The 14,456-nt window shown below is 33.6% G+C and overlaps 1 protein-coding gene across 6 annotated transcripts in view; it reads left to right on the top strand.

Moving 5' to 3' along the window:
• LOC114334579 (protein alan shepard) overlaps window positions 1-14,456 on the top strand; it is a 531,107-nt gene that overhangs the window by 359,294 nt on the left and 157,357 nt on the right. For all 6 annotated transcript variants that reach the window (XM_050645412.1, XM_050645409.1, XM_050645410.1 and 3 more), the window contains one exon: window positions 4,996-5,358. In XM_050645412.1, coding sequence (XP_050501369.1) covers window positions 5,134-5,358 — 225 coding nt within the window. In that variant the 5' untranslated portion in view covers window positions 4,996-5,133. The remainder of the gene's footprint in view (window positions 1-4,995; window positions 5,359-14,456) is intronic.

The raw sequence follows: 14,456 nt of genomic DNA, 5'->3' as shown, positions 1-14,456 counted from the left end.
TTTGAGCCGGGCGTAAGGAAATGGGGAAGTCCCAAAGTTTCACAAGAAAAAAGCGAATATTTCGCGAAATGAATGACAGATCGAAAAACTTAAAAATACGTTCTCAATATTTTTTAAAAATCTATCGAATGATACCAAACACGAATGATACCACGGAGGGGGTGGGGGGTAAATTTAATATTTTAAATACGAATCCCGCGATATTTCGCGAAACGAACATCAGATCGAAAAACTGCAAAATACACTTATTTAATATTTTTGAAAAATCTATCGAATGGCACTAAACACGACCCCCCCCCCACGGAGGTGGGATGGGGGGTTACTTTAAAATCTTTAATAGGAGCCCCCATTGTTTATTGCAGATTTTGATTCCTTATGAAAAAATAAGTAACTTTTATTCGAAACATTTTTTCGAATAATGCACAGATGGCGTTATAATCGGAAAAAACAATTGTTGGAAATGGAAAATTAAATTAAAAAATGGCAAGCGCCCACTAAAATGGAAAACGCTACTTAACTTTTTTTGGTTTTAAGACCAACTCTTCACAACCCAATAGGTTCCCAAAGCGCTCGAGTGACTGCACATTTAGCATACTTTGCTCCCCTACCATTACAAATATAACATCATTTTTTGGAAAACAAAATGGCGGATCCAATATGGCCGAAAGAAATTCGAAAATTTTATTTTAATCGCATATTTTTTTGAAATTCTATATTACCTATTAGTAGTGCAGTAACTGAAGGTGGATATGAAATTACCTCCGATTTCGTTGAACCTCCAACGATTTGTATGAAAATTGGTGAGTGGTTAGAGGATATCTCAAGGAACAAAGGTGACATGGTGCCAACTTGCGCTTTTACTCTGGGGGTGAATTGCACCCTTCTTAGGGGTGAAAATTATTTTATTGAAAATAAACCCATAATTCGATAGAGGGACAAATTAAAACTTTTTGAGTTATTAAAGATCAAAGATTTTAATTTTTCTTGAGAAAAATGCATGTTTTTAACCGATTTTTCATCAATAACTCAAAAACTATGTTTTTACAAAAAAGTTATTATTACCAAAATTAAAGCTAATAAAAAATGAAATAAATCCCTTACCAGAAAAACCTTTTAATGTTAACTAAAAGTGAGTCATAGGTAATTGAATATATAATTTTTTCGCCGAGTAAAAAAATCTAAGTATTCAAGCTGAAATAACGGGAAAATGATGCATTTTATAACATAAACTTATTAAACATTTGTCAAAGTACTTAAAAATATCTATCAAATGAGCCCCAGAATATGTTGATAGCATTAAAATTTATGCTCCAAAATTTCTACAAAATTTATTTTTTTAAATTTTTTCAAAAAATATTTTTGTTTTTCTTTAAATAACTTCGTTCATTTTTACGATATCAGATTCATCTAAAAAACGTTTGACGTATTCCAAGGGCTATTTAACTGCGTTGAATTTAATCTCTAAACCCCTTATTTTTTTTTAATAAAAGGTTAAATCGCCCCGGTTGCATGGTTCTCACAATAAAATTTAAGATTTAAACGTTTCGATCTCTGTTATTTTTTACCCATTAGAAATAGTAAGACAGGTAAAATATTTGACACGGAAAAACTAAAGTTTGGTTATATATAATTTTTTACGCATATTGAGTATTTTTGGAGTTATTATCAAAAGAATATGAAAATTACAATAATTTTAAAAATCATGATTTTTTTAACCTATCTTTTTTTTTCAAAAATATGCATTATAAACCGGTCAAAATTATTAAAATCATTAGGTACTTATGCTAATATAAATAAGTTCTTGTAAGGATTACTATAAATTTTAATTTTTGTGGAAATGGCGTTTGTTTTATTTTTCACTTTTTCCTAAAAAATTCGAAAGGGTTCTTTTATTTTCAGTATAACTTGCTTAATTTTGACGCTATTATCTTGTTCTAAAGCTCGTTTGAAAGGTATTCCGAAGTACTTTAACAAATGTTTAGCATATATATTTTTTTATACATTGCATCGTTTTTCCGTTATTTAAGCTTGAATACTTAGATTTGAGTACTCGTCGAAAAAAATACACATTAAATTGCTAATAACTCACTTTGAACTAATATTAGATTAGTTCTTTAACCTTTAACTACCCACGCATCAAGTTATAACATAACTACACGCGTGGCGTACTTTGTACGCCACAAGAAAATACACTTAAAAACAGCGGATTTGTTTAATTTTTTTTGAAAAAATACACTTAGTTGTTTGTTATAAACCTTATTCGGCATCAGTGAATACTTGGAGTTCCTTTTCAGTAAGCCAATTGGGATTTATAACTGGAATCATGGAATAACTGGATTCCATGATAAATAAAATTACTAATAAAAAATTTTTTTAAATGTGATTTTTTACAGGAGAAAAAGTATTGTTTACAAAGAAAAATATATATGTTGTTGCCATAATGACTAAAAAACAATTAAAATATGTACTTATATTACGACTTATAGTAATATAATCCTGGGGTATATTGTCCACCACCGGAAACAACAAATAATAAAATGTAAATTACGATCTTTCCAGAACTCCGATTATAACGAAACTAAAACCAAATTGTAAAGCACATTCCAGTGATAGGTTAGAAAAATAAGCAAGGTAAAAAATTAAATTTTTAAATATATTTCCAGTAGAATTTTTATATCTGGCGTACAAAGTACGCCAGCGCGTGTAGTTAAAGGTTAAGTGAAGAATGTATTCAATTTTTTATTATCTTCAATTTCAGTAATAATAACTTTTTTGTAAGAGCTTATAGTTTTTGAGTTAGACGTGAAAAACCGATTTAAAATATGCATTTAAAAAAAATAAAATCTTTGGTCTTTAATAACTCAAAAAGTATTGATTTATATTAATAACTTTATATAACAAATTTTGCGTATAATTTGTCCCTCTATCAATTTATGGTATTATTTTTAATAAAATAATTTTCACCCCCGAGAAGGGGTGGCATCCAACCCCAGGGTAAAAGCGCAGGATGGCATCATGTCACCTTTGTTCCTTGAGGTATCCTCTAATTACTCACCAATTTTCATGAAAATCGATGGAGGTTCAACGAAATCGGAGGTGAAATCCTTCAGTGACTGCACTATAGGTACAACCGCCCATACATACGCAACAATCGCCAGATAAGATGCGTCATTTCACATTTTTGTATTCAAACAACTGCGAGCAATGCATACATACGTTAAACCAACGTGATTCTGTATCTTCTCACTGTACATTTTGAGATTAATAAACATTAATCGCAGAATTATGTACTTTTTGAATGTACTTTTACGAAATTTAGATTATTTCAAGTATACCTACTTTTACTGTTTATTCATTAACAAATTTTATGCATTTATTGTTATCAAATCTTTAGTCAACTTTTATCTTACATTAATACATACTTGAAAAAGAAGAATGTGCTTTACAGCAATACAATTGATTAACTACAAAACGTGTTACAGCGTTTTCAATATACGCGTTCTTTTTGACTTTCACTACCATACCGGCCAAAATAAGGTCTTACGTGGCTCACTTCTCGCGAAGTTATGAATAAGAATATCATCATCATTGTGGATTTACGTGAAAGATTTGTGATGCTTTATTGAAATGCTTACATTGAGATGTCCCCGTTTAGGATTTTGTCCTCTTCAAACATCAGACAATGGCCGCAGAAGCAAACAGTCCGAAAACACACTGGGGTAAGTGTGGTGGTCCTGGTGTTCCTGGGTTATGCCGTACGGTGGTGGTTCAGAAGACTATCAGACAACAGAGAAGAAAGAATGATGGAGTTGGTGTTGGTTCCATTGACATATGTGTGTACTGTCCGTGCTTTGCCCTCGACCAAGCTCCCTAGAAACCATTGTACGCCAACTGGCAAGCCAGCGGCCCTCGTGGGCGGTCAGGAGGTGGCTTTTGAGCGCGGCGTGGACAGTGTGAGTTCGAATGTTGAAAATAGTTGCGCTATTCTCTTGGGACGAACAGGTATAATTGTGCAATGAAGTTGGGAAACCGCAAAAAAAAACAACTTCTCCCTGTTCGGGGAGGGAAGAGGATGTGTTAGAGGTGGGTACGGTAGGCTAACGGGGTAGCCTCGAGGATTTCTTCGTATTCTGCTGGGAGTTCGTCAATGCATGATTGCATTAGAGCGGACGGTGGGTGAATCTTTTTCCGTTTGGGCTGTCGGTAGCAGAATACGTGGCCTGAAGATGAACAGGAACATTTGAGAGATTCTTGTGTGTCGGAAAGAGGACCGTTGATTACTTTGGATGTGAAGTTCCTGTTCAGAGAGTTGATTCTCTCGGTAATTTTGGGGATATTTGAAAGGTTAAAAAGAGTTAAAAAGGTTAAAAATAAGAATATAATTCGGCCTGATCCTTATACCCGCGTATTACGACTCTACGACCTACGATAGTATGAGAAAACAACTGTAAACATGAAATTCCCTAAATAAAGACTTTTTATTTTACCTCACCACCACGTTTTCAGCATTTGGAACCTCTGTGCAACGGCCAACGTCTAAATGATACCCTTCTGTTTTTTTTAATGTATAATATTATAACAATCTTAATATTTTCATGTGATTCCCTTGTGGGTCATTATTAAAATACCATCCAGTATAATATATTATATTGTCTCATTCGATTACTCGATTAATATATTGTCTCATTAGCAATTACTTGATCGATGTTAACTGAAAGCGACTCAAAATCGCCAATTGAGATTGAAGAACCCGTAGGTCCATGTCCAACTTTATATTGAATATAAATTATATGTGCAAAAGTCACATAATCATATTTTTACGTAGCAATAATTGGATATTGTTTGTAATTCATTTTTTATGCAGTGCTTTTCAGATAAAACTATCCACCTTAAATAACTTTTGAACCACTGATTTTTAGAAAAAAACGCAAAAACACGTCATAATAGTAATAATTTCATGAATGCTTAAATTAATGGTTTCTTTTATTTTTCCAGACAAATAACGGAAGCGGCTCTGGCGGCATCCGACCGACGTCAGCCTCGACGCAACCCTTTGGAGGCGGTGGAGGTGGCGGTGGAGGTATAAATAATAAAGGGTGCGGTGCGGGCTTAGGTACCGTAGGAGGCGGTCCCATGGCCACTCAGCACCAGACGGCAGGCGTTTATCGCGGTCAATGGAGCAACGTAGGTGCCGGACATCAACACCAACATCCTGCGGCTGCTCCCGCAGGCTACTATCAGCGGTACCCTAACACGGTACAACCAGTCCAAGTACAAGCACAGCTTCAATCGCCGGCACAGAATTCCTACACGCCTAATAGTACTACCACCAATAGCAATTACAATAATTCTAATTCGGTAAGTAGTCACTTTCATTTTAATAAAGATTGGGAACATCAAATGTACCTCAAATCTTTGAAGAATGTAGCCTCGCTCAAATATTTTAATCTGTTTGTCATTTGTCCAGTGTGCGTTAATTGTTTTAATTTTAATTAAAAGTGTACGACATTCTGGTATATCTTCCCCTTTTTTGACGAAATACACCTGATGATGCTCTAAGAGTGAAAGTACTTGAGCAAGGTTTAATAAATAACAGTGCTCGATATCCGCCATTTCTTTCTAAGACTTTGATCGCACCCATTGGATCCGTGTTTTCTTCTTTTATTTGGTCGTTAACATGTTACAGCTAGCGTGAAATAATGGCTTAAGGAGTTGATCTTTCTGAGTTGATCTTTCTGATTTTTCTCCGTTATATTTCTTTTCCCAGCGGAACACCGATGGTTGCATAATCAATTCATTAATCTTATAGATTTTGGCATTGTTTATTTTGACGAATGTCTTTTATTCAAAAAGTGTTTCTGACATAAATAGAAATTTATGATATGTATGTAATCGCATTTGTTTCCTCAAAGCTGCCGTAATTTTTCATGATTTTTATGTGGTACTTCTTATTGACATAACTAATCTTTTCAAATTAGCTCAATGATGCATATCTAATTTTGACATAATCAGTATATCACCTATACTTTAACAATACTAGGAACATTATAGTTCTCGGAATATGTTTATGTACGTTTTTGTTTTGCAAAAACATTTTTATCATTATCGAAACTCGTTTTATTTGGAAAACTTTTATTATCGAGTACATAATCGCATTGAATTCCATTAAAGGGCATTTTAATTATAAAATTCGTCTATGCTATCCTAGTTATCAGTCGTAAGGACCATTTTATCAATAACTATCTTATCGATTTCCAGTCGACTGTCAAATACATATCTAGGGTTTTATAAGTTACTTATATCACTATCACTACAAATGTATACGGAGTAAGCTATTCAGCTATAAATAGTCTTTAAAATAAGTTTTGTCATACAATACAATTGAACTCTGGAACTTCTAGCAAACACTTTTGTGAATGTTTATGTGAATCAAATAGTTCAGCATCAAATCGGTAAATGTAAGTATATATTTAAGTCTTCGTATCCAGTAATGGTGCTTTCGATTTGCATAGGCCCCTGGCCTAACAAACTTGGTTATTTCTCTCCATTTTGTCCGGTCCTTTGCTTTTTCTCTTACGACTCGTTCTGACAAGTATTGCCTTACTGCTTCCAACCGTTTCTTCTTTGGACGTTCTCTTCTCTTTTTCCCCATTTCTCCCTTCTTCAGTATTGTTTTAACATTTTGGTTCTCTGGTATTCGTATAATGTGACCAAGCCATCTAGCTCTTTGCGCTCGTAATTTTGCTGTAATTTTTGGTTTTCCATACATTCTCATTATTTATATTATATTTGTTCGTCCTCTCCAAATATTCTCTGCCGTCTGTATTTAGTGTTGTCCAAAATCGGTCTTGGTCTTGTACTTGCGTTTTCGCAAGACCAAGACCGCCTAATTTTAGCACGACCAAGACTGACCGTGCAAGATTTGAGCAAGATCAAGACTAAGCCTGCAAGTCTCTTGCGTGTTGCAGTTAGGACCGAGTGTCGTTTTAGGGAACATAGTAGTTCGGGAAAATTGAACTTATGCTCATTACGAACAATACCATAAGTATATATAGCGAATCAAAATATCCATTAAAAGAACACTTGACACATTTGACACGTACTCAGAGGTCATAATTACAATGTAAAAATAGAATATTTTGTACATTCTTTCTGAAGTCAATTTTCCAGATTTTGAGAATAGCCGTCTTCTAATCATAAAATAATCTTCTTGCGTTGCGACGCCTCTCTGAGATATTTAGAGAAATATCGAAACCGTCGTTTTGTAATAAAATATCCTTTATTTTGACACTTTTGGCATATAAGGAAGCATTTTTATGTCAAAAAATTTTATCGTATCGAAATTTTTTTAAAATATTTCACCTTAGCTGATAAAAAATATAATAAAGTTACCTACTCCCACTCAATAATTAAATTTTTTTCAATATTAGTAGGAATCTAAATACCACACATCTTATCGGCCTAAGACTAAACATAATTTCTGATGAGTCGATAAGATCATTCGATTAAACAAAATTTGCTGAAAGAGCGCGGCTAATATTTAAAAGTAACGAGGCAAATTAATAACAGGTCAAACCGGCAAACAGGTGTATGTTCTCAAAAAAATTGATAGTGTGTAAAAAATTTTTTTATTAATCAGCTAAGTACTTTCAACCAACACATTACGTGCCATCATCAGAGCTTTGTCCTATTATAAATCCTTCATAGAAGAGCAATTGTTAAAAATCACATTAAAAACATAGATACTGGGCAAAAGCCACAGATATCGGGTATAAAAACCCCTTAAAATTAAAAATTCACATCTAAATTCCTCTTATTTTAGATGTGAATTTTAAGGGGTTTTTATACTCGATATCTGTGACTTTTGGCCAGTATCTATGTTTTTATTGTGATTTTTAACAATTGCTCTTCTATGAAGGATTTAAAATAGGACGAAGCTCTGATGATGGCACGTAATGTGTTGGTTGAAAGTACTTAGCTGATTAATAAAAAAAATTTTTACACACCATCAATTTTTTGAGAATATACACCTGTTTGCCGGTTTGACCTACTTAAAAGTGTGTACAAGTCATACAGTATTTTTCAATTAATTTAATAAATTAATAACAGATAATGTTAAAGTTTACCGTGTAAACAAATATCAAAATATTTAAAGTAACGAAGTATCGATATATAATTCTCGGTTTGGTATTCGGTACTTAGGGTATTGGATAGTAACGAGTATAAAGTAAACGGTGGTTACTTTTTGGGCATCACTAAACTTCTTTCCCAATTGAGCTTTCCTTCGAGTCTAATGTAATAATTGAAATTATCTTGGAATAATGATCAACTCCACAAATGATTACTTCCACGAAATCAAAACCGTTGTTTTATGGAATGGAAGCGTGGACCTTGAATGCAGCATAAATGGAAAAACTGGAATCATTCGAGCTGTGGGTGTACAGGAATTCTGAAAATATCGTGGACAGAACACGTCACGAATAGGTTCTTAGAAAGATGCGTAAAGAAATAGAAATCTTAAATATCATCAAAACAAGAAAATTAGAATATCTCGGACATATTACACGTGGAGAGAGATACAACTTGCTCTAATTGATTATGCGAGGAAAAATTCAAGGAAAAAGAAGCATAGGGGAGACGCAGAATATTGTGGCTGCGCAACTTGAGAGAATGGTACGGATGTACATCAAATGAAAGTTCGAAGAGCTTTTCAGAGCAGCCATCTCTAAAAGTCCGAATAGCTATGATGATTGCCGATCTCCGTCGCGAAGATGGCACTTGACGAAGAAGAATGTAATAATTGTTTTTCATCTAATCCTTGTTGTTCTCAGAGTGATAAGTTCACAATTTGACATGAGTGACGAAGATTCAAATAGTTCTAATTGGAGTAATAAGAGTTCGAGTCATAGATCTATACTAAATTTACAATCAACATGCAGTAGAAATAAACAAACGAAGACACGTTAAATGCTACTAGGAGCACTCCCGAATTATAATTTATAATGTATAATATACATATTATGTTACAGTTCAAGTTGATTATCCAGTTGGAGTTGACTTTTCCTAGTTCGAGTCGACTCAAACGGCTGGTTTTAGTAAAAGTTGATTATTATTCATTAAAAGTAAAGGTTGATTTCATTATTTTCCTTACATGTTTGTATACATATATACTCCGTTAGCCCGTTTGAAACCCTCCTGCCCAAAAAATTTTCTTCATAAAATCGATAGTATCCTGTCATTCTACGGATATGGCAGGATCAGAAATTCATCGCAAAACCCTATTTTTATTTGTTGGGAAAATCTAGTTTTTACAGGAAAATGTCACAGGAAATTTGTGGATGTTTCCACAGATTGTAAGTACTTCGCCTACCCTTCCAGTATTGTAAAAGGCAGGACTAAGAAAATCGTGGCTGAACTTCTGTATAATATCTCCCGGTCTATATGCGTAATATATCAATATTATTTAATCAACAACTCAAAATATTCCCGATGCCATGTCAAATATTTAAAATTGTCACTGATTGTCAATGTCTGAGTGACAATATTCTATTCGACTGAGTAAGACAAAGATAGATTTGGAAAAATATTACCACGGATATGGTGTCCATTTTTTTCGAATCCTGAAAAAACTAATAAATACTTTTAAAAAACGCAGAATGAAATACCAAATTATTACCGAGGGCCGAAAGTCCCTTAGAATAAATAAAAAGTTTAGTTTGAATGAGATATTTGAAATTAAAAATCACACTAAATTTAGTTTTTCACTTCTGTAACTTATTAAAATAAACATTATAGAAGTTCTCAGGGACTTTCGGCCCTCGCTAATAACGTAATCTTTCATTCTGCGTTTAAATTTTTCAAAAATACTTATTAGTTATCTCAGGATTCGAAAAAATGAATCCCCATTTGAATAGCATTGCAGCCGAAAATTCGTACCCATCCTCTTATGTATCATAACTATTGTGGTTATTATAGCGACCGTAAATTTTTAGTTAACAATTCAGTTGTTGCGAAACTGTTCATTCAATTTCCATCGGCTTTTGGAATTATAATCTATTATATATGTTACAGTTCAAGTTGATTATCCAGTTGGAGTTGATTTTTCCTAGTTCGAGTCGACTCAAACGGCTGGTTTTAGTAAAAGTTGATTATAAATAATATAAAATGAAGATTTTTATTCAACATTTACTAGTAAAAGTAGACTCCAACTAGTTAAAGTATACTCTTCCCAATGCCATTTAGTAAAAGTTGATTCACACAAACAACCGATTCTAGAAATTAAATGTGTATATTATGTTCAAATCGTGATATTTATAGTCCAGACTGTATCGTCGCCCCCGTTAGGTAAATTATTCCAGTTCGATTTTTTTGCACAAACTTACTCAAAAAGAGGTCCTTATAACGAATACACAGGGTGTCAGGTGGTACCGTAATCGAAAAATTTTTTAAACAATTTTTTTTAAACAAATTCACAAAAAAAAATTCACTTTTTTACATCATTAATTTGGGTCATTCGGAGCAAATAGATCTTTTGTGATTTTTCTGTAAAATTTATTGTTCTCGAGTTATACGCGATTTAAAATTTGAAAAATGCGAAAATCACCATTTTCAAGGCTTAATAACTCAGTTAAAAATTATTATTATGAAAGTCAGAAAGTCACCAAATCAAATTTTAACGACCCCCCTACAAGGTATTGAAGAAATATTTGTCATTATTATATTACTAAGCTGTTATTTTTAATTATTAACAATGAGCGCTAGGAGCGTATTGAGGCGGCTGTCAATGTGAGTTGCGACTGAGATGCGCCATTCGACGGTCGGAATGGAGGATCTTACTCGCACTCATATTGACGGCCGCCTTAGCCGTTTGAGCTGAGGCGGTCGTCAATGCTTTCAGCGCTTTCAGCGCTCATTGTTGATTATTAAAAATAACAGCTTAGTAATAAAATAATGACAAAAATTTCTTCAGGATCTTGTAGGCGGGGCTTTAAACTTTGATTAGGTGACTTTCTGACTTTCATAATAATAGTTTTTAATCGAGTTATTAAGCCTTAAAAATGGTCATTTCGCATTTTTCAAATTTTAAATCGCGTTTAACTCGAAAACTATCAATTTTAGAGAAAAATCACGAGAGACCTTTTTTGCTCCGAATGACCAAAATAATCTAAAAAAATTTGTCCGGAGTGAAATACTTAGTTATTTATAAAACAGTTCGTGAAGTATGCTTTTTGCGCATGCACGCGATGTTTAGAGCACGAGAAGGGCCGAGTGCTATACATCGCCTAAGTGCGCAAAAAGTACTTCACGCACAGTTTCATACAATATTTTATCTACCAAAAAACAAATAAAAAAACTCTTCGTCACTGGAATACATTCCTATTTTACAATTTTTTAGAACTTTGACATTTAAAAATTCAAACTTCTGTCAAACCACAAAACTGTCAAAACTTTTTTTGTAATTTATTGCTCACATGTCATCACCATGACAAGACGAAAGTTAAGAATATTTGATTATATGAAAGTGTGCTAAAAACGGTGCGTAAAAGTAAATCCCATTTAAAATACATTATTACTTCAGGCACACTTTAAACCCTTCATGTACTGCTATCTATATTTACAATTTTCACACAATAAAAACTTATACATAATATGAGGTAGAGTAGATAAGAATTATTTTTGTGAATTTGGTTAACAAAAATTGGTTAAACAATTTTTCGACCGCGGTACCGCCTGACACTGTGTATTTGTTATAAGGATGTATTTGTTTGAGTAAGTTTGTGCAAAAAAATCGAATCAGAATAATTTACCTAACGGGAGCGACGTTATAGCCTGGACTAATAAGTAGCTGAAACCGTCAAAACAAAGAGACGCACACATCAAAAATGCACGTGAGATTATACTCGTATAAATTGTATAATCTACTTTTACTAACAAGAGTTAGGAAGAGTCAACTTCAACTAGTAAAAGTTGATTTAAATTTTTCAAATCAACTTTTACTGCTCGTTTCAGTTGGAGTTGACTGGAACTAGGAAAGTCAACTCTAACTGAGAATCAGCTTGATTTCCAAAGTTTATACATTGTAAATTATATTATGATTCGGGAGTGCTCCTAGTAGCATTTAACGTGTCTTGGTTTGTTAATTTCTACTCCATCTTGATTGTAAATTTAGTATAAAAGACCTAAAACAAAATTTGATGAGTTTTTCGAAATAATTCATGCATCCCAAATCGATATGTGTAAATTGTGCCAACATAGAAAGGTTCAAACCCCACCTAGTGTCAGTTGTTTAGACATTCATTAATTTGGTTGGTCTTTATTATGGCTATGTTAATTCAAGCTTAAAATGTAATTACCTACTCTGTTACGTAACTGCGAGACTTGCAAGACTCTTGCTGCAAGACAAGACCGGAAGCGCAATACCAAGACCAGGTGTATTGGCGCAAGACCAAGACTGTCTAAGTCTCGTCGTATTTCTCGAAGATTTTTCTGAGCACCCTTCTTTCCCAGATTTCTACATTCTTTTCTTCCTGCTGGTTCATAATTCATGTTTCTGTGGCGTTCATCAATGTGTGTCTGATTACTGTCTCGTAGACTCACAGTTTAGCTTGTTCTCGACACATTTTTGCTTTCAGTATTGAATTTAGTGACCCTATCCCTCTGCTCCCCTTCATTAATCTTTTGTCTTTCTCTTTTTCTTCTTTTCCCGTGTTCGTTATGATTACTCCTAAGTACATATTCAAATTCTGACACTTTTTTAAAACTGTAGACAGCCTCTGCTCCTTTCATTTTATTATATTTGCCATTATTTTTATGTCTTCTCTCATTTCCATATATTGCGTTTTAGTATGGTTTATTATTGATCCGTATCTTCTCGCTTCTCTTCAAATTTCTGAAAACTTTCTAGATGTTTTTTTGTTTTCGCTACTATCACCACATCATCCGCATAGACTATGCACTAATCCTTGCTAATAGTTCTATTTGTGCTCATAGATCAAATTTTGATCTTCTTACGATTTGTTCTAATTCTAGGTTGAATCAATTCATTGATAGCGGATCCGCTTGTTTTAAACCTCTATTCGCTATGAACTGCATTGAAAAGATTTCTTTTCAAGGCAGTTCATAGTGAATCTCGAAAATATTTCTTTCTTCTCGTAGTAAAGACGTGATTTCTCAAGATTCACTCTTAGTGCAGTTTCACACACTAAGAATTTTGAACGTGCGATGGTTGAAATGCACGATGACATTCCAATAGTGGCTCGACAACCTTTCTCCCTTCACCGCCCTTCACCGAAGGTTTCAAGCCATCGCACGTTCAAAATTCTAAGTGTGTGAAACGAGCGTTATAATATATTGCTGGTGTAATGTCTGATTGTTCAGGATTACACAGGTGAAATAGTCTTCTTTCGGTTTGTGAACTGATTTTCTGTAATTAGACTAGACTAGACTAGAGACTTGCAACTTTTTGCATTGTATCTAATAATAAAACACTGAAAACGTTTGTTTTCTATACTTCCACAGAATTTATTATAACTAAGTGACTACAGCTGTTTCGGCAGAGTGCCTTTCTCAAGTGATATAGTTTACAATGTGTTTGCCTTTTTAAGTCTTCAACTGAAGAGGTTGAGGAGTGGGGAGCTGTTTGTCTCGAGTTGGTCATTCAGAATTATATCTGTATTTTTCAGTTTATTAATTTCCATAGATTCTAAAAAAGATAGCTTAAGGCCTTTATTTTGAATATGCAGAATTTGAAACTCTTCATTGAAAGAATGATTATGATCTAGAAGGTGAAGTGCGTATGTAGAAGTGTCTGTTTTTCTATTGTTGAATGCCCTTTTGTGTTATGCTATCCGTTTGTCAAAAGTTCTGCCAGTTTGACCGATGTACGTTTTCGGACAGTCACCACACGTTAGTTTGTACACACCACTCTGTAGTTGCTTTCTCTTTCGGCTTGTATTGTTCTTAATATATTTGCTTAAGTTGTTGTTAGTTCTGAAAGCTGGTGTTATTCCTTTCTTTTTTATGTATCTGGCTATTTTTGTTGTTATCTTGCCAGTATATGTGAGAGAGCAGAAGGTACTGGGTTCTTTCTGTGGTGGTGGATACACTAATTTCAGGGCTTTCTTATGGAGTTTTTGGTTTAAAATTTTTGGTAACTGTTTGTTCGTTATAGCTAAAGACTGGATTATATGCAAAATGCATATGCATATATATGCTGCATATTTCTCATGTTTTTCATAAATGCATATGCCTTGCATATTTGGAGATTTAAGAGCATATAAATGCATATTTTGATGGGAATTTACTCTACCCCATTTAAAAATAAGGTATATATTAGTAACATCAACATCCATTAAAATAAAATGTGAAAGTAAATATTTTGCTGTTAAGCTCCTTTGTTGTTGTACCCATAAACATAATGGGCGTTATTTATAGCTGCAGGTATCATTATCCGGATA

The sequence above is a fragment of the Diabrotica virgifera genome, chromosome 3 (genome assembly GCF_917563875.1).
Source record: "Diabrotica virgifera virgifera chromosome 3, PGI_DIABVI_V3a".
Taxonomy (NCBI): domain Eukaryota; kingdom Metazoa; phylum Arthropoda; class Insecta; order Coleoptera; family Chrysomelidae; genus Diabrotica; species Diabrotica virgifera.
The sequence above is the reverse complement of the archived record's forward strand: the minus strand, read 5'-3'. Positions and strand labels throughout refer to the sequence as shown.